Raw genomic sequence first — 27,122 nt, forward strand, 5'->3', positions numbered from 1 at the left:
AAAATAGATCTATCATTACCAGATACAGATTTGGAAAAAAAAAAAAAAAAGCTACACACCAATCTTCTTCCAGAGTCTTTCTCTGCCTCCATTTTTTTAGGAGAGTTCACCAATTAATTGTCAACACTCCTGCCCCCTGCATTTTGGCGGAGGGGGGAAGGAGGGAAGACCAAAGAAAACAAACCAAAAAATAAATAAATAAAGCAAGCCACAGCCGAGATCTACAAAGTTTTGCACCAACACTTAAGCAGATCCGTTTGCAAAGTCCTAGGAAACCATTTTCAGCAGTTGTGGGGGGGGAGGCGTCGACGTCATAATCCCCGGAACGTAAACATTGTTGCCGATCGCGCTCTGAGCCCGCGGCCGGGCTAGTGGAGGGGGCACTCGGCCCGGGATAGGGGGGGCGGGGGCGGCTGCCGGAGGAGGTGTAGGGCGGGGAGGGCGCCCGGGAGGCACCGGGCGCCGTTAGCGCCCTGGCATCGCTGTTTTGTTGTTGGGTCACGAGTGCGCCTTGCACGCAGGCGCCGCCGCCGCCCGGGAGTTGTGTGCAGAGCTGACTTTTGGAGGGCTGAGTTGCAGGCGGCGGGCGCATCCCGGAGATGGCGGGGCAGGGAGGGAGGGAAGGAGGAGGGGGTGAGGAGGGAGGTGCAGATTTGCACGGCTGGCCTCAGCGGGAGGCGCGGAAATGCAAGCCGAGCTTGCTGGCTAGAAAGCCCCCGAGGGCTGGCACCCCCCAAAACGACCCCCCACCTTCATCCCTGCCCCCATTGCCCACGGTCCCCACGGGCCACCCCTCTTCCTCTTCCTTCACCCACCCCACCCCTTTACCTACGTGGCCGACCCAAATTCAAAGCGCTTTGTATATGTAATTTTTTTTTTTCTGCTGCATGTCTTGTGTTTGGGTGCGGGGGGGCAGGGAGCGATCCTCTCCAGACCCCCATATGAAGACCTGCCATATGGAGGAGGCATCTGGGGGCTCAGGAAGAATTTAGCGCAGCTCCATACCTGTACGGACTGCATAACTTTTAAACTCCCGGACTCAAAGATATGGACCCAGACAAACGCAGGTACAGGAAATACATCCAGACCAGAGCCTTTTCAGAGCCGAGCTGACCGGAAGACGTTGCCTTTCATTCATTCATCCTGCCCGCGTCTGTGGAGTCCTTCACTAGGCGACGAGCCCTGGAACAGAAGTTGTACAGTTTTTAAAGGTCCCTGCGCTCGCCAAGAGAAGGAAATAGATGCTCAAGAGTGAAACACCGAGAGAATCCGATCTGGCGCCTCCTAACGCAGTTGGCAAGCAGGCGAAGGGTAAGCCCTTATTGGCCGTTTATAGGAGAAAAGTCGGTGGAAAGGAGCAAGACGCTCTGGGGTGGGGCGCGGGGACCTTTGGGTGCCCCTTGATGAGTTCTTAGGAATTCTTGGCAGAGGGACTGATTCTCTCTTGCTTTCCCTCAGTATACCTGGATGGCCGTGACCACCCCCAAAAGTGGAACCCTAAAAGCGGCTGTCCTGTAATTAATTCCATTATGAACAACAGTCAGGTCAGCTCTGACTATGAGAAAAGCTGGCCCTAAACATTCCTCCAAATCCAACTAGGCCTGCTCTTTGGGGTAAGGATCAGGAGATGAGGACAGGGCACAGCTCCATTAAAAGAACATAGATGCTCATAGCAGTCTTGGCAAAAAAAAACTTAAGATATTTTTATTTCTGCCATTAAGCCTCTAGATAGTCATTTTGCAGATAGAGAAACTGAGGCTCAGAGACACGATCGGTCGCGGTGGTTCCTCTGCCCAAGCCAATATCCTCCCTAGTGGACACACCATTCAGATGTGTGGAGAGGAAGTGGCTTCCCATCAGAGATCGGATGTGAACCAGCAGCTCTGTATTGGTCACCCTAAAAGACAGCTTCCCCCTAACACACCTTTAAGTTTCCTGTCCCGTCTTTCTATATTCTTTTTCCACCCACCCCTAAAAACTTTTTTTTGTTTTTTTTAAGTTTGTTTTAATCCCAGTCCTGGCAAATACCAAAACTTATTTCAGCTTAGTGGGAATGAGGAGGTTTTGCCCTCAGCCTCTGTCAAGAATCAGGGCCCATCTCACTAGTTTCTCTCACAGAAGACCCCTTGAAGAATAAGAGTCTTGTTAGAGGATTCATGTTACAAATGAGGAAACTGAGTCTCAGAAAGGCAAAGCCGTTCAAGGCCACAAGCTTGTAAGTGTAGTTACTTTCATCACAGCCTTTATGGATACTGACCACCTTCCTTGTTCCCACATAATGAAATGAACATGTTCAAAGGAGGGCCTCTGCAGCTGGCGGGTCAGGAAAAGGAAGTTAAGTGCCATAAGGCAAAACCAAAATAGAATGCTTGATCCCAATTCTCCTTTACTCCCAGAGACACTTCTCTCCCCATGTGGGTGTCCCCAAACGCTGGTGTCAGGAAAAGATCCGATGGCAAGCACCTCAGTGCCAAAAGTTAAGTCCATATATCACCCCAATGGGGAGTTCCTGGCCTGTCAGAGTGGAAAGGGTTTGAGTAGTCACCTAATTGAATCCCTTCTCTTTACAAACCCTGAGGAAACTACAGACCAGAGAGAAGAATGGGCCAACTGGGGTGTTTGTTCCCTCGGACTCCCCCAGAATGCCTACCCTACCTCCTGGTCCTAAGTGGTCACTCAGTAAATGTTGGGCTCGTGATGGATCACCTTCCCCAGCGATATTTGCATTTTCCCTTTATCAGTAATTGGCAGATGAAAGGCTTTGTCCTCCTGTTGAAAGAATTCCAGGCATTTGCTCCAAGTGGGGGAGGAGGTTATTTTGGGCCAAAGGGGGATGGGCCAAGACCCTTGAGCTCCTAGTGCTGGCTAATTGTCCCAGAGGGGTGGACAGTAGGTGAGAAAGGGGAGGGGAGATGAAGGTGCTTCTCCAAGAGAGGTATTATTTCTTGCAGGGTGGTGGGGGGAGGGAAGACCAGGCCAGTTGTATTTGAAACTTAGTAATAATGACTTCCCGGATCCTCCTTCTCATTCTTACAAAAGACCCAGTCAAACCCTGGCTGTGTTGGCTCCATTCATTCATTTCTTCATTCATCAAAGGTTGATTGAGCAGCTCTGTGCTTTAACACACAGGGGATATGGAAGAACCAGCTTTGATTGTAGACATACTCCAGCCTGGACAGGGACTGGACAGACGGCTCCCAGGGGAGTTAGGAATCCCCAAGATTTTAAAAACTGTTAGAAACTGAAGCTGTTCTCACCCTCATACATAATTATAAGAGCTCCGGATTTCTGAGTGCCTATCATGTCTTTAAGCAAAGTCACGCACGTTTGTTACTGTCTTGAATCTTTCCCAAAGCCCTAATGAGGGAGGGTCTATAATTCCCCACCGCTATGGCTGAGGCTCGAAGAGAGGTCAAGGTACTTGCCTAAATTTTACAGCCGTAAAATAAGAGACAGGATCTGTACCCAGGGTTTGCAGGAATACAGAGCTCACACGCTTTACCACTCACTATGCCCCCGTTCGGGGCTGTCCCTTAGGACATGGTCATGGAAACATTCTATGTCTGTGCTGTCCAATGCAGGAGCCTCTAGCCGCATGTGCTATTGAAATGTGGGTAGTGAGATTAAGGAAATGAATGTTAAGTTTTATTTAATTTTAATTAAAATTTAAATAGTTGTACATAGGGGCACCTGGGTGGCTCAGTGGGTTAAAGCCTCTGCCTTCAGCTCAGGTCATGATCCCAGGGTCCTGAGATCGAGCCCCTCGCCGGCTCTCTGGTCAGTGGGGAGCCTGCTTCCTCCTCTCTCTCTGCCTGCCTCTCTGCCTACTTGTGATCTCTCTGTCAAATAAATAAATATCTTTTTAATATAAATAAATAAATAGTTGTACATAGCTGGTGTCTGTTATTGGACAGTGCAACCTTACAGTGTTTCCCAGAATTTGTCTTAACTTTTACCTAACAGACTAGATACATCTCAGAGTCTGATTTGGCTCTGTGTCTCTATAATCAATCTTCTGGAAATATTTGTGGGATGAACGAAGGGACCCTGAGAAAATGAAGTATTGGAATGATGAGAGGGACAGGGATGCCTGCAAAGGTTTCCTCGAAGGGACCGTGTGAATGTTCGCAGTGCTGTTCCTTAAACCACTCACTCTGAGGGTCTGCCAGGAGCTTAGCACGGTGGGCACCTGGGGATACTGGTTAGATTCAAGATTGTCCCACCTGCCCGGATCTGACAAATAGACTTTTCAAGGACAGATAAGTGGTGTTGGGGCAGGAAGCCTTAGAAATGGGTAACCACTTCCTGATATATATCCTGCTGATAGACACAAAAACAAAGATGCGATCCATTGTAGCCCTGTTTGCAACAGAAAGAGACTGAAAAGGATCCCAAAGTTGGGGAACTGATTAAATAATTCTTGGACCATTTGTCCATTCAAATATTATCAAATCATCAAGAAGAATAAGGTAGTTCTGTATATACTGATGAGGATGACTTCATGATATCCTTACATTAACACAGAACAGGGGTACCTGGGTGGCTCAGTCGGTTAAGCATCTACCTTCCTTTCTAGTCACGATCTCAAGGTCCTGGGATCCAGCCTGCATCAGGCTGCCTGTCCAGCAGGGAGTTGGCTTCTCCCTCTGCGCCTCCCCCTGCTCATGCTTGCTCTCTCTCTCTTTCCCAAATAAATAAAATCTAAAAATAAATAAATAAATAAATAACACAAAACAGAACAAGGTGCAGAATACTTACAGTGAATTGTGCTGACCACTTACATCAGCCAAAGGGGACAAATTTATGTCTACTTTTATTCTTTTGGATGTACAGGCTTTTCTTTGGAAAGAAATAGAACCAAAAAATGGGGGAGGGGGGAAGAGACTGGGAAAAGAGAAGCGAACACGTATTCTTTGGTACAATGTGACATTTTTAACACACGCATGCATTAGAGTTGCCTGGCTTGGGATCTTATAGACTTAATTTCATTTTCTAAGGTATAGTACCTTTTGAATTTTATACTATGTACCTCTATTATCCTACTCAAACAGGAATTTAATTTTTATTCATTCTTTTTAAGACTATAAGTCTCAAAATCAAGTAAATCTAAACCACTAAATATTGTGTGGCTATATATACATAAGAGTAAGGTGTAAATAAAAGCAAAAGAATGATTAACACAAAGTGCAGAAGAGACTCCATTCTAGAACAGGGAATGTGAACAGAGAAGGGGCAGGTGATTTTCTGTCTCCTAATCTAGATGGTGGGCACCTGAGTGTAATTCTTCAAAATGAACTTTAGAATTTTACAAATTCTGTTGTACTTCTGAAATATTCCATGACTTAAAAATTGTTTTAAATTTTCTTCCAGTCTTGGGGCTCCCGGCTGGCTCTGTCAGTAGAGCATGTGACTCTTATCTCCTGGTTATTAGTTCGAGCCCCACTTTCGGTGTAGAGATGACTTAAAAATAAAATCTTTTTTAAAAAAATTGCTTTAAGTCTTTTCTCCTGTATCTCTGCCCAACCACCCAGTTTCTCTCCTTCATAGGCCCACACCCCGGAAAACTTGTTAACAATGTGCCTTGGGTATCCTATCAGAAATAGTTTATGCATTTACACACATCTATATATTTTCTATTATGACGATGTCACACAAATATACCCACTGTCCTTTCCTTCATCACTTAATACGATCCTGGAGATTTTCCCATGTACTATCTGTAGAACTGAATCATTCTAAAATATTAGGTAAAAATGAAGTAAATCTGAATGTCATGATTCAGAAAAAGTTCAAGATTGGCTAAGAAAAAAGTCAGAATAATGTATATGTTGTGATCCCATCTAAGTCCAAAAAAAAAAAGAAGAAGAAGAAGAAGAAAAAGAAGGGAGAAGAACTTCAGTGGACCAGCAAACCATTACGTTTGATCACTTCTGAGGAGAGAGAAAATTTTAAGGGGGTTATACACAGACCATCTCATGCATTACTTGCCCTTTTAAATTTATCAGGTATTTAAAGCATAAAGGCATCGAAATTAAATATACCAAGGACTTGTGTATTCACCTGCTAGCTTTGCCAAATCCTAGATTTTTGCCATATTTTGTATTATGTTTGCGATTTTAAAAAACATTTTGGGAACCCACAGACCATACTTTTATTTATTTATTATTTATTTTTAGATTTTATTTATTTTTTAGATTTATTTTATTTTATTTTATTGTTTTTTAGATTTTATTTATTTGAGAAAGAGAGAGAGTGATTGGGGTTCCCAAATACTTTTTTTTTTTTTAAATGTTTTAATTTTTTCACCAGGGCTGTGTAGATGGAATTACCAGAGTCAGAGCAGCTTACATATAGCCTGAGTGTCTGGCTTTGGGCATTTGGGGAAGACTTCGGGTGTAAAGTTCTGCATCTTCCCGTGCTAGAACCCTAAGGAAACTTGAAAATAAGAGGTGAGTTAGTTAAGGGGTTAACTCCAGGAGGCGAGTCATAAAAGTTCAAAGATACTCCGAAAACTTGCATCTTTCGATTGATGGACAAATGTGTTAACCAATAGAAACCAAAACTCAGGCATTACTTCATCATGCTAAATTATCATTGGCTGCCAGTTCCCGAGGGCCGGACCGCAGGGCTGGCGGTTAACCCTTTCAGGGACGATTTGTGCCCTCGACATTAATTTTATTTTGAAAGATGAAGTAGGAACAGATGAAAAGCCCAGAAAGGTCCTCAGACCTTCAAGTGTCGTCGCCTTTGGCTCTCACCCCAGCAGGTAGAGCTTCCCACCCCCAAAAGAACACCCCGGGGACAAATTTCCTGGAGAGAAAGTTTTGAACTTTTAAAATGGGGAATCAGCTGACCTTGCTTAACGAGAAGAGAGGGGAGGGGAGAAGTTTGATTCACTTTTTGTCCTGTCAGAACAGAGACCAGTGTTGGAGACGATTCCATTAATCTTGCAGAGCGATCAGTCACTGAGAGGATTGAATTGCATTTCCTGCCCCAAAGATGTAGAGACTGATGACCTTTGCAGCAGCCCTCAGACCCCCAGTTCACAGCTGGAGAGAGGATGTGTCAGCATTTACTTTCGGGTCTCACCCTGCCCTTTGTTCAAAATTCAAACTCTGTGTCGACCTTTTTGTCGTTGATGCTGCCGATTTTTTTTTTTTTTTTAAACCTCCCACGTCTTGCAACTTCGGAGAAACTCTCTATTTAGCAGAAGATAGTATCTGGAAGTACTCCCAGAGGGGGAATCAAAATAGACAGGAGGAAATTTTAAGAGAGGCCATTGGGCCTTTGGGCTTTCTTTACTGCCCCTTCCTGCGGGTTGAACGGGATGGAGGCACTGGGTCTACCTGAGTTAACAAGAATGCCTCCTGTGGCCATGGCTCGATTACAAAGAAGCTTTCACATTGCATTACCTCGGGTAAAAAGGAACTGCGGGAACAAAAGCATCTCCATAAAAAGACATTCTAAATTTCCAGATCTGGTGAGCTAGAGGACCTTGGACAAGGTGCCCAAACCGAGCCTCCGTTATCCCATCTATAAAATGGGGGCCATGTCTACCGTCTGAGTTCTATGAGGATTCAATGAACCAGTGTTCTACAACTGGGCGGCTGGTAAGTGCTGTCTCTTTGTTAAAATGAAGTCGACCTTCTGGACTTCATATCCCTACCTAGCTCTGGATCTGGATGGGGGGGTGTTTTCCTCCAAGTGGAAGGCTTCCTAACTATGGAATATCCCTGCTTTTCTCTCCAACATCAGTTCTCTCCCCAACAAGCCTTCAAAGTCTGACTCAACTCTTTTGAGCTCTTGGAATAAACCTGCTTTCTCTCCCCCAGACCTTTGCATATATATGGTGATCCTTCCACTGGGAGCAGTCAATCCTGCCTACCCTCCTCTCCAAAGTTCTCACCCTCTTGGAATCGGCTTTGATGTCTTTTCCCCGCCCTGCTCATAATGCTGATCACATTATCTTATTGCTGCCTATGCTCTAGGCTGACTGGGAGTCCTGGGAGTATAGGGACCCTGTCTGCCTCGTGGATGTATCTCCTACCTAGCACGGTGCCAGCACTCAGTTTTTTGTTTTTGTTTTTTTGTGGGGTTTTTTGCACCCCATTTAAAAGTACATGTCTAAGGATACCTGGTTGGCTCAGTCAGTAGAGCCTGTGACTCTTGATCTCCGGGTGGTAAGTTCAAGCCCTACACTGGGTGTGGAGCCTACTTAAAATAAATAAATAAATAAAAGAGGGGCACCTGGGTGGCTCAGTGGGTTAAAGCCTCTGCCTTCAGCTCAGGTCATGATTCCAGGGTCCTGGGATTGAGTCCCACATCGGGCTCTCTGCTCTGCAGGGAGCCTACTTCCTCCTCTCTCTCTCTCTCTCTCTCTCTCTCTCTCTGCCTGCCTCTCTGCCTACTTGTGATCTGTGTGTCAAATAAATAAAATCTTAAAGAAAAAAAAAGTGCCTTTCTAATGAAAGTCCTGCATCCCTACTGTGCCCCACTTAGTCCCCAAATTACTCACCCTTCCAGAGATCTAGGAGTAACCGTACTGAGATCTTTCTTTTTTCCTAGCTAGCCATTATAACATCCTTTGCAGATGGAATCCGTGGCTTTTGCCCTCCTTGAAATGACTTTCATTAACTGACCAATTGCTTACTGAGTAGCGCTCAGATACACACAGAGCACTCACTGCCTTTGTAGGAAAGCCTCCTCTTCACCCCATAGCATCTTTTCAAGGCAGAGAGCAGGCCTTTCTCCCTGGTGAGGCTAGGATGGACAGTTGGCTCTTAACCCCAGCCCAAGGAGAGAAATCTGAGACCACGCCTTGCAAACTGAGAGCAGGTGAGTTTGCCCAGTTTACCCTAGCGCAAAACTCTCATTCAGAATACTTAATAAAATACGAAAGTGTTAGCAGCCCATTGTCAGGGTCTCTCTTTAAAAAAAAAAAAAAAAAAAGTCCCTCGGGCACCTGGTTAGCTCAGTCCGTAGAGCACGGGACTCTTAATCTCAGGGTCATGAGTTCAAGCCCCACTTTGGGTTTAGAGACTTTTTTTTCTCAAGATTTTATTTATTTGACAGACAGATCACAGGTAGGCTGAGAGAGAGGAAGAGAAGCAGGTTCCCTGCTGAGCAGAGAGCCCAATACTGGGCTCAATCCCAGGACCCCGGGATCACTCAAGACCCGAGCGGGGATCACTCAAGACCCGAGCAGAACACGGAGGCTTTAACCCACTGAGCCACCCAGGCGCCCCTAGAGATTTTTTTTTTTTTTAATTTTTAAGAAAAAAAAGGAAAAGTCCTTGAGGTGACTGACCTTGGTCTTATTTACTGCTTATGCTCAGTCCCTAGGGCCTGGCTCATAAAATACTCAATCTCTCGAATGAGTGAATGAATTTGTCGAAGGAATGAATTCCTCAAACTCCCAAATAAGTGTATTTTCAGCTTGATTAAATCTTAAAGTGTACCTCTTTGAAGAAGTTGCAAAGATTCTAAGAGGCCCTCTTAAAGTGCAACAATGTGAGGTTCCTCGGGGAGGTGGTAATTGACACCTTTCTAGCTCCAAAGCCCAGGTTCTCCCCTACTCTTTTCCAGACTGCATCCCGGGTCCACGTGATCTGCTGGGCAGAAACCGAGAGAGTCAGCTGTCATCGCCCGCAGCTGAGGCCTGAGAACGCGCACCCTGCGTGCTAGCCGCAGGGTCTGGGAGACCGCTATCTGCACGTGAGCAGGGCTTCCCCAGGGCGAGGCGACATATCATGGTCACTTGCCACTTGCTATCCCAGCTTAAGGGCCTGGAGTCGGGACACCCCGAGCGGAAGGGGGCGGGGCACAGAGCGGGCTGTGGGGCGGGGCAGGGGCCGGCAGGCACCCCCAGAATGACCTCCCGTGCCTTTGACTTCTGCTCCCGAACTCGGGAATCCATTCGTCAGCGTGCGCCTTGACATCAACCTCTGCATCCGTGTCTCCCACCGCGAATCGTGCTTAATGTCTGCCCTGGGCATGGCAAGGACCCGTCAGCATAACTTCGCAAGTCCTCACTCGCCTGGGTCAACTTACCTGCCTGCGCGGACAGCTGGATGCTCCTATAGGGTTGGAAAGTTGGATGTTCCTACCAGAGTCCCGACTTCTCAGCCTGGGAGCTGTGTGCTGTGGGTAAGTGACTTCACCAAGTGAATCTCATTATCATTTCTACGGTGGGAAAATAATAGATGTTTGGGAGAATGAAATGAGACCACAGAAACCCCAGTCATTACGCGCCCTAGTTCCCTTTTCTGCTTTCGTTTTCTCTGTAGCACTGGTCACCATCTATCACAGATTTTTTTTTTAAGACTTTATTTATTTATTTGACAGACAGAGATCACAAGTAGGCAGAGAGGCAGGCAGACAGACAGGAGGAAGGAGGCTACCTGCCGAGCAGAGAGCCCGATCTGGGGATCGATCCCAGGACCCTGGGATCATGACCTGAGCCGAAGGCAGAGGCTTTAACCCACTGAGCCACCCAGGCGCCCCTCTATCACAGATTTTATTTGTTATTTTCTCCTCCCACTAGGATGACAACGCCACAAAGCAGCAATTTTAATCTCTTTTGTCCACCTCTGTAACCCCACACATGTCAATTAGAGCTTGGCCCTCGAGAGTCTCAATAAAATATTTGTTGAATAAATGAATGGATGATATAAAGTGACTGGCGCTCAGTAAGTACCCCATCATGGGGTAGCTATTGCTAATTTATTATTGTGATTAAATACTCTGTCTCGGGAATCCAACTGAAAGCAGTATACTTAGGGAGGGAGAAATTTAGCATCATGTGGAATGCTGGCATTCTGGCTGGGAAATCCTGTCGACTCCATTTACTAGTTGTGTGATCTGGAAGAAGTGACTTCACTTTTCTAAGGCTGTTTCCTCACCTGTAAAATGGAGATAATCACAGTACCTCCCAGGTAGGATGCAAAGGTAGGATAAGATGGTAACGGTAAAGCATTTAATAGAGTTCCTGCCACATAATGAATGCTCAATAAACAATGATCAGCATTCCTCATTATAGTAGTACTCCTCACACTAGAGGTGACATCCAAGTCAATTAAACCATTGCTAAGCACTCACATATGTCCGGGTCCAGCAGGCTCAATAAATGTTTATTGACCTCCCTCCGTGAGCTCCTCAAGGAAAGAGATTGTGCTTACATTGTCCTGATTTTGGCCTGCAGTAGATAGACTGAGACATGCTCAAAAAATCACATTCTGGACTCAAATATGAGTAAAAACCTAGAACAGCTACTAGAATCATAATGCCCGTGGCCTACTAGGCGCCAGGCACGGTGTTGGATGCTGGAGATATGGCAAAGCTTAAAACAAACATGGCGGCTACTCCTTTCAGGCTGGTGAAATTTAGCAGAGTTGACTGACTTTGTGTCGATCGTTGCACAGACAGACGGAACATTGCAACTGAGAAGTGTAGCACAACAGAGAGGGGCACAAGGCTCTCGAGTATATAATGTGGGCCTGGAGAAGATGGGGTTGACCTGGGCTGGGCTTGAGGAGGGAAGAGCTGAGCGCTGCAGAAAGAAGAGGTCTTAGCTAAGCTGAGGGTAGGGGAAGTGTTCTCAGCAGAAAAATCAGCAGATGCGAAGGTCTCGTGATGGGGGAAGCATACGAGCTAAAGGAACTGAAAGAAGGCCTAGTGACCCCAGTACAGTGAGCTGAGGACAGGGCCCCGGGGAGAAATCAACTGGGAAAGTAAGTCAGCACTTTGGAAATTAAGTGGGCCACGTATATGGTAAAGCAGAAAAAGTGCGCAACCTAGGATCCAACAGTTCCAGTTCTAGGAACATTCTAGAAAAACAGCCACAAGGGCCCCGAGAGGCATGAGCGAGGATGTCAGCCCGTGCTGCATTATATGCAGTCTCAAAAAAATGGGAAACAACCCAACTGTTTGTCAACAGGAGAGTGGTAAAAATTGCAGAATATGTTTTCCTCAGATTCCTCAGGAAAGTCTGAATGAAAAGTTAACGTAGGGGACGCCTGGGTGGCTCAGTTGGTTGGACGACTGCCTTCGGCTCAGGTCATGATCCCGGAGTCCTGGGATCGAGTCCCACATCGGGCTCCCAGCTCCATGGGGAGTCTGCTTCTCCCTCTGATTTCTCCTCGCTCATGCTCTCACTACCTCTCTCTCAATAAATAAATAAAAATCTTAAAAAAAAAAAAAAAGTTAACGTAGTACTGGGATGCTTGGTTAAGTGTCTGCCTTCGGCTCAGGTCATGATCCAAGGGTCCCAGGATTGAGCCCCACATCGGGCTCCCGGCTCGGCAGGAAGCCTGCTTCTCCTTCTCCCTCTGCTGCTATGTGGGCTCTCTCTTGGTCTCTCTCAAATAAGTAAAAATAAAACTTAAAAAAAAATTTAAAAATAGGGCAACCTGTTGGGACCCTTCTCACTGTTGATAGCCTTTTCTGTATCTTCACTTAATAAACTTCTGTTGCTTTACTCACTCTGTGTTGTCTGAGAGATTCATTCTTCGACTCCATGAGACAAGAACCCAGCTGTCCCGCTTCATCTCGGTGCAGAAACCTGGGATCACTTCCAGCGAAGGGTAAGTAAAAGTGGGCTCTTTCCTTTCCTGGGAGACATCTCTCCCTTGGATGACCTCTTCTCCGAAACAGCAAAACTGGGCATCTGCTGGCCAATTAAAGGTGAATAGTGTGGCCACCAGGCTTAAGTCTCAGGTAACAGGCTTCTGGCCAAAGTTTGGTTAATCCCCCTTCCTCAAAAGAAGGGAATGTTGGCCTAACCCTACCCAGTTCTGCTTTCTGTACATTGGCTTTTCTTCAATGGCTTTCTCCCACCTCAGGGACTTTGCCTGTAGTAGAGCCCTTCCAGTCTCTAGTGGACAGTATTTAAATTCCCTGGTTAGCTTTCTATAAAAGACCAACCCTAAAGGCCCTCACTGGCAACCCTGTTGGGACCCCTCTCACCTTTGAGATCTTCATCTGTATCTTCACTTAATAAACTTCTATTGTTTTACTCACACACACAAAAATAATAATAAAAATTTACAAATAAAAAATAAAGAAATATGGAACTTCACAAGCAGTCATCTTTTTTTTTTTTTTTTTTAAAGAATTTATTTATTTGGGGCACCTGGGTGGCTCAGTGGGTTAAAGCCTCTGCCTTTGGCTCAGGTCATGATCCCAGCTTCCTGGGATTGAGCCCCGCTTCGGGCTCTCTGCTCAGCGGGGAACCTGCTTCCTCCTGTCTGTCTGCCTGCCTTTCTGCCTACTTGTGATTTCTGTCTGTCAAATAAATAAATAAAATCTTTTAAAAAAAAGATTTTATTTATTTATTTGACAAAGATCACAAGTAGACAGAGAGGCAGGCAGGGGGTGGGGGGGGAGGCAGGCTCCCTGCCAAGCGGGGCTCGATCCCAGGACCCCGAGATCATGACCCCAGCTGAAGACAGAGGCTCAACCCACTGAGCCACCCAGGCGCTCCATAAATAAAACCTTTTTTAAAAAAAGTATTTATCTGAGAGAGAATGAGAGAGAGAGATCTTGAGAGGGGAGAGGATCAGAGGGAGAAGCAGACTCCCTGCCAAGCAGGGAGCCTGATGCAGGACCCACTCCTGCAACTCCAGGATCATGACCTGAGCTGAAGGCAGTCGCTCAACCAACTGAGCCACTTAGGCTCCCAAGCATGTCATCTTTACACAGGGACCATGCTAATCTTCTCTGAATCGTCTCAATTTTAGTATATGTACTGCTGAAATGAGCAGGTTTTTTTATCATTGCAGCAAATCCATATAGCATAGGATTGGTCACTAAATCATTTTTATTTATTTTTTTAAAGATTTTATTTATTTATTTGAAAGAGAGAGATCACAGGCAGGCATAGAGGCAGGCAGAGAGAGAGGAGGAAGCAGGCTCCCTGCTGAGCAGAGAGAGCCCGATGCGGGGCTCGATCCCAGGACCCTGAGATCATGACCTGAGCCAAAGGCAGAGACTTTAACCCACTGAGCCACCCAGGCACCCCACTTAAATCATTTTTAAAAGATTTTTTTAATTCATTTTAGAGAGGGAGAGAGAACATGTATACATAGGCAGGGGGTGGGACAGATGGAGAGGGAGAGAGAGAATCTTAAGCAGGCTCTATGCCCAGCACAGAGCCCAATGCAAAGTTCAGTGTCACCACCCTGAGATCATGACCCGAGCTGAAATCAAGAGTTGGATGGATGCTTAACCAACTGAGTCACCCAGGTGCCCTAAAGATTTTTTTTTTAAGATTTTATTTATTTATTTGACAGATTGAGAGAGCACAGTAGGCAGAATGGGAGGGAGAGGGAGAAACAGGTTCCCCGCTGAACAGGGAGTACAACAAGGGGCTTGGGATCATGACCCCAATGTAAGGTAGATGCTTAACCAGCTAAGCCACCCAGCTGCCCCTAAAGGTTTTATTTTTAAGTAATCTCTACACCGAGCATGGGGCTTGAACCCACAACCCCGAAATCAAGAGTCTCATGCTCTACCGACCAAGCCAGCCAGGCACCCCCATTTAGATAATTTTCATGGGTACAGTTCAGTGGCATTAGGCGCCTTCACTTTCACTTCGTTCTGCAACCATCACCACCATCCAACTCTAGAACCTTTCCCTCAACCGTCTCAGTGAGCTTGGACCCCTATAACAAAATACATACACAGGGTGGCTTAAGCATCAGGCATTTTTTTGAAAAGATTTTATTAATTTATTTGACACAGAGAGACGGCGAGAGAGGGAACACAGCAGAGGGAGTGGGAGAGGGAGAAGCAGGCTCCCCACGGAGCAGGGAGCCCGAGGCGGGGCTCAATCCCAGGACTCCAGGATCACGACCTGAGCTGAAGGCAGATGCCCAACGACTGAGCCACCCAGGCGCCCCAGCATCAGGCATTTATTACACTTCCGGAGGCTGGGAAGTTCAAGGTCAAGGAGCTGGCAGGTGTGGTGTCAGGGAGGGCCCTCTTCCTCATAGATGGTCATCTCCTTTCTGTAACCTCATACGAGGAATGGGCACTATCTAGGGACCATTTTATAAGGGCACTGATCCCATCAAGAGGGTCCCACTCTCCTGGCCTAATGGGTTTTTGTTTTCTTTAATTTGAGAGAGAGAGAGAGAGAGAGCATGAGAGAAAGGACAAGAGGGAGAAGGGCAGAAGGAAAAGCAGACTCCCCGCTGAGCTGGGAGCCCGATGTGGGGCTTGATCTCAGGCCCCTGGCATCATGACCTGAGCCAAAGGCAGATGCTTAACTGACTGAGCCACCCAGGTGCCCCTCCTGATATCTAATGTAAACCCAGTCACTTCCCAAACGTTTCCACCTGCAAACACCATTACACTGGGAGTTAGGGCTTCAGCGTAATGAGTTTTGGGAAAACATATCCAGCCTATAACAATCACAGACAGAAATCCTGCACATAACCAGCAAACAACTCCCCCAAATTCCCTCTCCAGTTGGCCCCTGGCATCCACTATCCTATTCTCTGTCTCCATGAATATGCTACTCCAGGGATTTCAAATAAGTGGAATAAGACCATGTTTGTCCCATTGTGTCTGGCCTCTGTCACTTCGAATAATGTCTTCAGTGTTCTTTCATAGTATAGTGTGGGTCAGAATCGCCTTCCTTTCTAAGGCTCAATAATAATTCATAGTATGTATAGAGCACATTTTGTTTTTCTATTCATCTGCTGATTGGGGTTGTTTCTACCTTTTGGCTATTGTGAATAAAGCTTCTATAAAAGTGGTTAAGTTTTGTTTCTTACATCGCTCATGATGATAACATATAATCATTTTTAAACCCTATATATGCTTATTTCCTATTTTTAAAGCTTAGAACTGCATAATATTCTTTTTTTAAAAGATTTTATTTATTTGACAGAAATCACAAGTAGGCAGAGAGGCAGGCAGGGGTGCGGAGCGGGGAAAAGAGGGAGCCCGATGTGGGGCTCAATGCTGGGCTTGATCCCAGGATCCTGTCATCATGACCTGAGCCGAAGGCAGAGGCTTAACCCACTGAGCCACCCAGGCACCCCAATTTATTACTTTTCATGACAATAACAAAAAAAAATAAAAAAAAAACTCAGTTTTACTATGACAAACACTGTATTTGCCATATCTTACCAAGATAATTGGTACATTATTGAAGTTATATTTGTAATTGTTCTAAACAAACTGATCATTAAATATAATACCCCAATAGGGGTACCTGGGTGGCTCAGTTAGTTGAGCAAAATTTGACCCTTGGTTTCTGCTTGGGTCATGATCTTGGGGTCATGAGATTGAGCCGCACATTGGGGGTAAAGACTTCTTTTTAAAAAGCGGGGAGCTCAGGGTTGTCAGTTCGATCCCTCCATCTGGCATGCTGTCTGCTTAAAAACTAAAATCATAAAGGGGCACCTGGGTGGCTCAATTGGTTAAGCATCTGACTGTTGACTTCCGCTTGGGTCACCATCTCAGAGTTGTAGAATCAAGCCCCACATCGGGCTCACACTGGGTGTAGAACCTGCTTGAGATTCTTTCTCTCTTCCTCTGTCTCTGCCCCTCTGCCTTCCCTCTCTCCCTCTCCAAAATAAATAAAATTATTAAAATTATAATTTTATGTTGTGTGTATTTTAAAACAAAAACAGAAGGGAAGGAAGGAGGGAAGGAAAGCGTCTGATCAGGCAAAGCCTCCTGACTGGTGAGCTATGGCGTCTTTAACAATTTCTACACATGGGGCACCTGGGTGGCTCAGTGGGTTAAGCCGCTGCCTTCTGCTCGGGTTGTGATCTCAGGGTCCTGGGATCGAGTCCCACATCGGGCTCTCTGCTCTGCGGGGAGCCTGTTTCCCTTCCTCTCTCTCTGCCTGCCTCTCCGCTTGCTTGTGATCTCTGTCAAATAAGTAAATAAAATCTTTAAATTAAAAAAAAAAATTTCTACACATTGCCTGAAATTTTTTTTTTTTTTTGCCTGAATTTTTATAAGAATTGATTCCATAGAGGACGCCTGGCTCAGTCGGTTAAGCATCTGCCTTTGGCTCCAGTCATGATCCTGGCGTCCTGTGATCGAATCCCACATCCTGCTCCTTGTTCGGTGGGGAGCCTGCTTCTGCCTCTGTGTGCTCCCTGCTTGTGCTCGCTCTCTTGTTCTCTCTCTGACAAATAAATAAAATCTTAAAAAAGAAAGAAAGACTAGATTCCACAGAAGTCGAGTCAAAGAGCCATACCAAGGGAGGAGGACTAAATCCTTCATTTAAATCTGGAAAAGGCAGGCCAAATGGATGGTGGGCAGCCTGTGAGAGGCTCCGGGCTCCGGGCCAGCAGGGCAAGGGTTGGGATCCAGCTGTTGCCCTCTTGCCTGGCATCTGAATGAAGGAGCAACTGCCAGTACGGGAAACCTCGGTAATCAGATAACAGGCGCTTACTGAGCATGCGCGGCCGGCCAGGTTCTTCCCAGGTGCCCAGGGGATGGAGAGGCAGGTGAGTGAGGGGCGAGTCTACCTGACCTTCAAAGAGCTGGTTCCCAGGTAAGAAGATAAGACTCTGAGAAAGGTACCTGCCAGTACAAGGTGATAAGGGGCCCCTCCGCGCTCTGAACACACCCACATTATTGCCTTATCTTTGTGTGTTAGAGTTATTTATTTACAGGCCATTTTAGCGGGAAGACTAGGGGCTCCGTGAGGACATTCATTGATTCTGTCATTTATTGAACGACTGTGTACCCACACACTGATTTGAGGCAACTGGTATACAATAGATGTTTGATGACTGTACATTGCCTAGCATTCAGTAGACACTCAGTAAATGCTTTTTTTTTTTAAGATTTTATTTATTTATTTGACAGAGAGAGTTCACAAGCAGATGGAGAGGCAGGCAGAGAGGGAGATAGAGGGAAGCAGGCTCCCCGCAGAGCAGAGAGCCTGATGCGGGACTCGATTCCACGACCCCAAGATCATGACCTGAGCCGAAGGCAGCGGCTTAATCCACTGAACCACCCAGGCACCCCAGTAAATGCTTTTTTTTTAACTGATTCTCATCTACTTTTTTTTTTTTAAGATTTTATTTATTTGTTTATCTGACAGAGAGAGAGAGAAATCACAAGTAGGCAGAGAGGCAGGCAGAGAGGGGGAAGCAGGCTCCCCACCGAGCAGATAGCCCGATGCGGGCAATCCCAGGACCCCAACATCATGACCCAAGCCGAAGGTAGAGGCCCAACCCACTGAGCCACCCAGGCACCCCTCAGTAGATGCTTTTTGACTTGAATAAATAATGTGTGAATAAATAATTTTGCACCAGGCTTGGCACACAGCAGGTGTTCAATAAATGTTGAATCGCATGAAGGAAGGACTAGCACAGGGCCTTGTACACAGGAAGTACGCATTAAATGTTGCAACAGACACCTCCTCCCCCAGCCTGTCTGACCTACCTCCACTCTGAACCTGAATCCTGGGCACTGACACCCAGAGACCAAATTGGATGTCCTACCCATCATGCATCCATTCATCCATTCAACAAGCATTTTTCAAGGATCTACAGTTTAACAGTCACTGGGGATGTATCAGTGCACAAGGAAAGGTAGTATTTTCCTCTCATTTGTTCACCTTTTTTTTTTTCTTTAAGATTTGATTTTTTTTTGACAGAGACACAGCGAGAGAGAGGGAACACAAGCAGGGGGGTTGGGAGAGGGAGAAGCAGCCCAATGTGGGGCTCGATCCCAGGACTCTGAGATCATGACTTGAGCTGAAGGGAGGCGCTTCGCAACTGAGCCACCCAGGCGCCCCTCATTTGCTCCCTTTCTGATGGGGGAGAAAGACAGTAAATAAGTGAATAAGTAAGTGTTTTTAAATAATTAATATCTTAATTATTAATAAAATCAATTAAATTAAATTAATTTAAAATTCATTAAAATTAATAAAAATATTAATTTTAAATAATTAATATCATAAATAAATAATATCTATTTTTTAAAGGTAATAAGTAAACCTGGGTGACATTAAGGGAACCCAAGTGACATGAAGGACTGCCGGGAGGAGTGGGTGAGACAGATTAGTCAGGCAAAGACCTCTCTGAGAAGGTGACCCTGCAGCTGATGTGGGAAAGGGACAACGCAGCCAACCCCATGAAGGTCTAGGGGAAGAGCATTTAGGGAGAGGGCACGGCATGTGCAGAAGCACTGTGGCAAGAGTGGAGTTGGCCTGTGGAGAGAAGAGTGAAAAGCAAGTGGGCCAAGGAGCGGGCGGAAGGGGCTACATCAGACAAGGCATTCCCAGGAAGGGTGAAGAGCTTGGGTTTTACTCTTAACTCAGATGCAAAGCCACTGGAGGGCTTTAAGCAGTATGGTAGCCTGAATAACGAACTTCCAACGACCTCCACATCCTAATGCCTGGAGTTTGTGACTATGTTACTGCATATGGCAGAAGGGGCTTTGCAGATGTGATCAAGTCTGGGGTCTGGAGATGGGGAGATTATCCCAGATGATCCAGATGGACCCAGTGTAAACACAGGAGTCCTGATCAGAGGTGGACAGAAGGGTCAGAGAGCAAAGGAGATGTGGTGACAGAAGAGACTGGACAAATGTACTTTGAAGAAGGAGGAAGGGGCCACAAACCAAGGAATCCAGGCAGCCACTAGACTCTGGAAAAGGCAGGGAGATGTGTTTCCCCTCGCAGAGCTTCCAGAAGGAACCAGCCCTGCCAGCACTGTCATCTTGGCCCCCTTGGGGCTTCTGATCTCCAGAACTGTGAGAGAATAAATCTGTATGTCTTTAAGCCACGAAAATTGTGTTAATTTGCTGCTGCAGCCGTAGGAAACTCATCTGCCAAACAAGGGCCGGGATCAGATTGGTTTTAGAAAGATTTTTCTGGTTGCTGTTACGGAATGGCTTTGGGAGGATCAAGAGACACCAGACAGAGTAGGTCACTGCGGACTTCTGAGCCCGTGAAGGTGGGCGCCCAGGAAAGATGAAAAGGATGCCCTGGACAGGAGAGCTCAGGTTTTAAGATGTGAAGGGCTATGGTCCACTGGGTTTTCTGATGGATTAGAGGTGAAGGGGGAAGGGCACGGTCAAGGAAAGCAAGGACTTATCACCCCCCAACTTCCCCACTCTCCCCGGGGCCTCACCGAACCACACTGCCCTTGACAGGCTGTTCCTGGGATACTGGGCATTTTTACATGATTAGGCTGGAACACTTCTGTGGGAAATAAATGCCTTCAGTCTAAAAGGCTTTTACAAGCCAGGGCAGGGGATTAAAGGCGGTCCGGCTGAGGAGAAATCCCAGGGTCAGGAGACAGCCGAGCATGGAGACTTTTAATCTAAACCTCAAACATTTTTATTTTTCACTCCCTGAACCCCGGGTGTCACTTTAAATACATGTTTGGCAACATCGGCTGTTCTATTTTTCTTTTTAATTACATAAAGAGCGTGCCTGGAGATGGCTCAGCCCCGGGCTGGGGGAGGCCCAGAAGGTTTGGCAGCTGTTGGAGGCAGAGACATCAGCTCAAAGTCAAGAGGGTTTGAAATCCTTTTGAAGGAAAGCGGGGACCAAACTCCCAACTCCCCTGAGTTCGGTGTGGTCAGCCCTGACTCAGGGTTTCTAAAAGGAGACGGACAGAGTCACCAGCTTAGAATGGAGAGGGGACAGATGGGCACATGTCCGAGATAAAAATATCCCCAGCACCGGGACTGTTCCCGTACCTTGAATTTATTCCCAGGCTTCTGTCATCTTTCCTTCTTGCATCCTCCGAGCAGAAAACGGCCAGCCCGTTTGTCCTGCCCATTTACAAGGTATTCCCTACCCTGTTGAGCCGGGGACTGGGCTCAACTGTTAACACGTGTTATAGGGTTCTAAGCACTCAACTAGCCTGTGCAGAGACATTGCCATTATCTGCACTTTCTAGATGGGGAATCAGGCTCACGGAGATGAAACACAAGGCCCACTCCCTGGGGCTGAGCCTGGGCCTGTCTGCCCTCAACTTCATTCCTTGCCCTTCTTCTGCTTTGCCAACACAGCGAGCTGCCGGATCAACCGGCTTCCTGCACAGGTTGGCCTGCGGGAGGCAGTGAGACCAGCTTCGTGGATGGGAGGAAGGGAGAAGCCCTCTGCCCGCGTCGGGTGACATCTTCAACAGTGGCTGCATTTCCTGCGTCTCCTCTCCCGCGGACTCTGAAGCCATTCCTTGGATAACAGATTCCCCTACTCCCGTGTCTATTTTTCCCAGCTGGATTCTCACCCATGTTCCGCCTTTCATCAATACTCACAGATTAGCGGATTCATTCATCAGGTGTGCAGTGAGACAGGCCTCTCTCATCGTGAACAGCACATCCAGCTTATGGAGCGCCGTGCTCACTGCCAGACAGACGGTCTTTTATGGAACGATCCTTTCTGCCAAGTCCCATTGCTGTTTGACAGACGGGACTCAGAGAGGTTGGGGTACTTCTGCAAAGCGGCACAGTCACACACTGGAGAAGCTGGGATTCAGATCCAGGTGTCCCCAGCTTTAACCTCTGTTGACATCTTGAACACACTTGCCTCTCCCTGACAAACCCATCAGAACCCAGCAACCTCGGCTGACTCGAGAGCCCACCTCAGGGCTAGGTTCTAGGGCTGCTGTCACCAAGGCTGCATCCCGGGTGACGGAGAACAACAGAAGCGTGTTGTCTCCCAGTTCTGAGGGTCAGAAATCAGAAATCGAGGTGTCGGAAGCGCATGTTCCCTCTGAAGGCTCTAGGGAAGTTTCTGTTCCAGGCCTCTCTCCTAGCTTCTGGGAACCTCAGCATTCCTTGGCTGATCTTCTTGCTGTATCTCCATATTACCTTCCCCCCTTCTGTGTGTGTTTTAATTACCCATTTTATTTCCCAGTCATATTGGATTAGGACCTCATTTTAACTTCATTACCTCTCTAAAGACCCTATCTCCAAGTAAGCTCCCATTCTGTGGTGCTGGAAGTTAAAACTGCAACACATCTACCTACCTACCTACCTATCTATCTATCTATCTTCCTTCCTTCCTTTCTTTTTTTTGGGCAACATCTCTTTTTGCAGGGTCCTAATTCAACTCATAACAGTCCTCCCTGATCTCAGGTGCTCTAGAGTAAGGACTGGTTGGTCCTGTCTTACTAACAGAGGATGTTAGATCATCCAAGATGTTTAATCTTGCTGACAACCAGCCCATTTAAGAGATGAGATGTATCTCAAATCATGTATACATTTACAAAATTTATCCTGTTTTACTCCAAAATATATTGAGAGATATAAATCACTTCATGTAGCCATACCAGTTTTGATAAAGGAGAACCAAGTTGAAGGACTTAATTTACTTGACTTCAAAACATATTTTATTGGGACATCTGGGTAGCTTAATCAGGTAAGCGTCTCACTCTTTTTTCTTTTTCTTTCTTTCTTTCTTTTTTTTTTTTTAAGATTTATTTATTTGAGGGCGCCTGGGTGGCTCAGTGGGTTTAGCCGCTGCCTTCGGCTCAGGTCATGATCTCAGGGTCCTGGGATCGAGTCCCACATCGGGCTCTCTGCTCAACAGGGAGCCTGCTTCCTCTTCTCTCTCTCTGCCTGCCTCTCTGCCTACTTGTGATCTCTCTCTGTCAAATAAATAAATAAAATCTTTAAAAAAAAATTTTTAAAAAAAGATTTATTTATTTGAGAGAGAGAGCGAGAGAGAGAAAGTTTATCCACATGAAGTGGGGGAGGGAAGAGAGAGGTGGACATTGAGCAGGGAGTCCAATATGGGACTGGATCCCAGGATCCTGAGATCATGACCTGAGCAGAAACCACGAGTCGGATCTTAACTGACTCAGCCACCCAGGTGCCCTGGCATCCCACTCTTGATCTCAGCTCAAGGCTGGGAGTCTAAAAAAGAAAGACTTTTTTCTTTTCTTTTCTTTTCTTTTCATTTCTTTCTTTCTTTCTTTGTTTATTTGTAAGTAGGCTCCATGCCCAGTGTGAAGTCCAATGCAAGGCTGAAACTTACAACCCTAAGATCAAGACCTGAGCCGAGAACAAGAGTGGGACGCTTGGGGTGCCTGGGGGTCTCCTTTGGTTAAGTGGCCACCTTCGGCTCAGGTCATAATCTTGGGGTTCTGGAATCGAGCCCTGCCTCGGACTCTCTGCTCAGTGGGGAGTCTGTTTCTCCCTTTCCCTCTATGATCTCTCTTGCTTTCTCTCTCTCTCAAATAAATAAAATCTTTAAACAAACAAACAAAAAAAGTGGGATGCTTACCTGACTGAGCCACCCAGACTCCTCTTAGGACTTACTTTAAAGCTAGAATAATCAAGACAGGACGTACTGGCGTTAAGAATAGACAAAGAGGGACGCCTGGGTGGCTCAGTTGGTTAAGCAGCTGCCTTCGGCTCAGGTCATGATCCCAGCGTCCTGGGTTCGAGTCCCACATCGGGCTCCTTGCTCGGCAGGGAGCCTGCTTCTCCCTCTGTCTCTGCCTGCCACTCTGTCTGCCTGTGCTTGCTCTCGCTCCCTCTCTCTCTCTGATAAATAAATAAAATCTTTAAAAAAAAAAAATAGACAAAGAAAGCAATGGGATAGAAGTGGAGGGCCAGAAACAGACCTTCACGGGTAGCCACTTAGTTTTTGTCAACACTGTCCATGCATTTCTTTTAAATGACTCTATTTATCTGAAAGACACATGGGCTCACATGCACCCGTGCACATTGGGGGAGGGATAAGCGAACTCCATACTGAGCGCAGAGCCCAGTGTAAGGCTCTGTCTCATGACCCCGAGATCATGATCTGAGCCAAAATCAAGAGTCAGACTCTCAACCCACTGAGTCACCCCGGCACCCCTCTGTCCATGCATTTTATTTTTTTAAGATTTTATTTATTTATTTGACAGAGCGAGAGATCACAAGTAGGTGGAGGGGGTGGGGAAGCAGGCTCCCCGCTGAGCAGAGAGCCCGATGCGGGGCTCGATCCCAGGACCCTGAGATCATAACCTGAGCCGAAGGCAAAGGTTTTAACCCACTGAGTGACCCAGGCGCCCCTTCCATGCATTTTAATAGGAAAACCTCAATTCTCTCAAAAATCAGTTTGAGGTGAATCACATGCCTAAACATAAACAAAATCTCTACATCTTTTTCAAAACCAATGTCTTAAAGATTTTTGTTGTTAAGATTTGTTTACCTATGTCTTAAAGTTTATTTATTTATTTTTTTAAAAAGATTTTATTTGTTTGACAGACAGAGATCACAAGTAGACAAAGAGGCAGGCAGAGAGAGAGAGGAGGAAGCAGGCTCCCTGCTGAGCAGAGAGCCCGCTGCAGGGCTCAATCCCAGGACCCTGGGATCATGACCTGAGCTGAAGGCAGAGGCTTTAACCCACTGAGCCACCACCCTTATGTCTTAAGGTTTTTAAAACATAGGTGAGTATCTTCATGACCTTGAAGTTGGCAATGATTTCTTAGCTGGGACATAAAAAGCACTACCATAAAAGGAATAGGCACAAACACACGGATCCAGCAGTAGCTTTTGACCGGGGAGAGTAGTGAGCCCCACAAGACTAGGAACTGGGGACCAGGGAGGCAGAGCAGGAACTCCCCAGTACTGTCTCTGGGCTCCAGGCCCAGAGAATTATTTGGAGATCAACACCGGAGTCCACAAATCCTAATTCTGAATTGTGCAACCTGTGCCCTGATAGTTAACTTTGTTTTCAGTTTCCTTCACCTACTTCTTCAATTCCGAAAGCCTTCTGGATCATTCGCTAAAGCTGCCTTCCAGATATCCTGTAGAGCTGGCAGCAGGGCTGGGCAGCAGAGGGACTTCACACATTCTGTGTGGCACACAGTGGGAGTCACAGCGAGGCCCTGTTCCCATTCCAGCTCTATACAAGGGAAACTTTTGAACTGTTAAAAATAACCGGTACAGAAATGCATGGCTTCTGGAAGCAGTAAGCTTCCCATTATCAGAGGTGTACAAGCACTGTTCTGTACAGGCATGAGCTCAAGAAATGGGGTCTGTTTTTATTATTATTAATTTAGGGTGGGTTTTTTTTTTTTTTTAAGTTTGTTTGTTTTTAGTAATCTCTATATCCAATGTGGGGCCCAGACTCATGATCTCTAGATCAAGAGACACACCCACTTCTTCTTCTTCATTTTTTTTTTTTTTTACGATTTTATTTATTTGACAGAGAGACAGCGAGAGAGAGAGAGGGAACACAAGCAGGGGGAGTGGGAGAGGGAGAAGCAGGCTCCCCAATGAGAACAGAGCCTGATGTGGGACTTGATCCCAGGACCCGGGGATCATGACCTGAGCCCAAGGCAGATGCTTATCCCACTGAGCCAGCCAGGCACCCTTAATTTAGGGGTTTTAAGCCTTAGAGCATTCAGAAGGGGAGGCACAGATGAGAAAAGGAAGTAAGCAGAAGCTAGTAACTATGATGGGCTCGAATAAAGTATTCTCTTTTTAAACCGAAATAAGAGGGGCCTGCTGGCTCAGTTGGTAGAGCCCGTGACTCTGGATCTCAGGGTTGTGAGTTCAGGCCCCACATTGGATATGGAGCCTACTTAGTAAATAAATAAATAAACCAAAATAAAAGTGGACAATTCTTTAAGGCCTTATTGGACAAGAAGGGGCGGGAGGGTTCCTCTTCAGCTGGACATCAGAGTTATCCCTCTTAAAAATCTGCCTGTGCAAAGTGACTAGGTGTCCAAATTCAGGGTCCATGAGTAGGTGTTTGTAAGTATTTGATCTCCATTTTTGCTGAGAGGATTGGAGGCTCAGAGAGGTTGAGCAATTTGTCCACGATCACACTGCAGCTGAGTGACCAACGGAACATTGGTAAAACCAATTGTCAGGGTGCCTGGGTGGCTCAGTGGGTTAGAGCCTCTGCCTTTGGCTCAGGTCATGGTCCCAGGGTCCTGGGATCGAGCCCCACATCCCACAACCCACATCAGGCTCTCTGCTCAGCAGGGAGCCTGCTTCCTCCTCTCTGCCTGCGTCTCTGCCTACTTGTGATCTCTGTCTGTCATGTAAATAAATAAAATCTTAAAAAAAATTGTCAAAGACTAAAAGTCCTTAAAAACTAAGGCCCATCTAGTTCTGTGGTTCTCAAACTCTGCTTGAGTTTTTTTTTTTTTTTAATATTTTATTTATTGGACAGAGAGAGATCACAAGTAGGCAGAGAGTCTTGGAGGAAGCAGGCTCCCTGCTGAGCAGAGAGCCCGATACAGGGCTAGATCCCAGGACCCCGAGACCATGACCCGAGCTGAAGGCAGAGGCTTAACCCACAGAGCCACCCAGGCGCCCCTCTGCCTGAGTTTTATACAAAACTTTTACACAAAAGTATAAACTTAACAAAAAAAGATTTTATTTATTTATTTGAGAGAGAGAGAGAGAGAGAAAGAGTAGGAGCACAAGTGGGCAGGGTAGGAGGCAGAGGGAGAAGCAGGCTCCCCACTGAGCCGGGAGCACAATAAGGGGCTCAGTCCCAGGATCCTGGGATCCTGACCTGAGCCAAAGGCAGAAGCTTAACGGACTGAGCCCCCCAGGGACCCCTGGTAAGTACTACTTAAGTGTCAACTTTTTTCACCCGATGTTATGGGGAGCTTCCTACCCATCTCCAAGGGCAGCTCAGGCCATCTTTGGTCAGCTCCGGGCTGTGCCCATTAGCCACAGTGATGGGACGGGTTGCAGCAACCCTCTTAGTTGGATCTCCATATGCTCACACACAGAACTGATTGAAAAATTCTATTTGGGGGCGTCTGGGTGGCTCAGTTATTAAGTGTCTGCCTTCGGCTCAGGGCATGATCCTAGGGTTCTGGGATCAAGCCCCACATAGGGCTCTCTGCTCAGTGGAAAGCCTACTTATGCCTCTCCCTCTGCCACTCACCCTGCTTGTGTTCCTTCTCTCTCTGTATCTCTCTCTGTGAAATGAATAAATAAAATCTTTAAAAAAAAAAATTCTATTTGGCTTTTTTGGATATAAAGCTCCCAAAGGCTGAAAGCACACTCCCTGGCCACTAGAGGGAGCTGTACATGGTATTTAGAGGCACTGCCCAGATGGGCCGCTGGGGTTCCAAACCTGACTCTCCAATGGTTAGTTTGGGATGAAGTTGGTGCATCTCAAGTCCCAGCTCTAACAAGGGTGGGGAAAGGTTACTAACCACAGGTCC

General features: G+C 46.5%; 1 protein-coding gene, 1 long non-coding RNA gene and 1 other non-coding gene across 8 annotated transcripts in view; 1 reads left to right on the plus strand and 2 right to left on the minus strand.

Moving 5' to 3' along the window:
* Nucleotides 1-1,087, minus strand: part of KDM2B (lysine demethylase 2B) — a 122,574-nt gene extending 121,487 nt beyond the window's left edge. For 2 of the 5 annotated variants that reach the window (XM_032311620.1, XM_032311619.1), the window contains exon 1: nt 242-626. In XM_032311620.1, coding sequence (XP_032167511.1) covers nt 242-592 — 351 coding nt within the window. In that variant the 5' untranslated portion in view covers nt 593-626. Of the gene's footprint in view, nt 1-59; nt 627-1,005 lie in introns of those variants that run through there. The other 3 variants (XM_032311627.1, XM_032311624.1, XM_032311625.1) reach the window with 3 other exon arrangements.
* A 138-nt stretch (nt 1,088-1,225) lies between these two features.
* On the plus strand, nt 1,226-12,001 carry LOC116572494. Of its 2 annotated transcripts, XR_004278365.1 has the most exons (6): nt 1,226-1,311; nt 6,310-6,449; nt 7,476-7,610; nt 9,586-9,714; nt 9,924-10,146; nt 10,544-12,001. It is a non-coding gene; the product is annotated as an uncharacterized LOC116572494 (long non-coding RNA). The 2 variants fall into 2 exon arrangements; XR_004278364.1 differs by lacking the exons at nt 1,226-1,311; nt 6,310-6,449 and adding an exon at nt 6,483-6,766.
* A 1,651-nt stretch (nt 12,002-13,652) lies between these two features.
* Nucleotides 13,653-13,760, minus strand: LOC116572534. The gene has a single exon (XR_004278393.1). It is a non-coding gene; the product is annotated as a U6 spliceosomal RNA (small nuclear RNA).
* Between the last annotated feature and the right edge of the window lie 13,362 nt (nt 13,761-27,122).

The sequence above is a fragment of the Mustela erminea genome, chromosome 13 (assembly GCF_009829155.1).
Source record: "Mustela erminea isolate mMusErm1 chromosome 13, mMusErm1.Pri, whole genome shotgun sequence".
Lineage (NCBI taxonomy): Eukaryota > Metazoa > Chordata > Mammalia > Carnivora > Mustelidae > Mustela > Mustela erminea.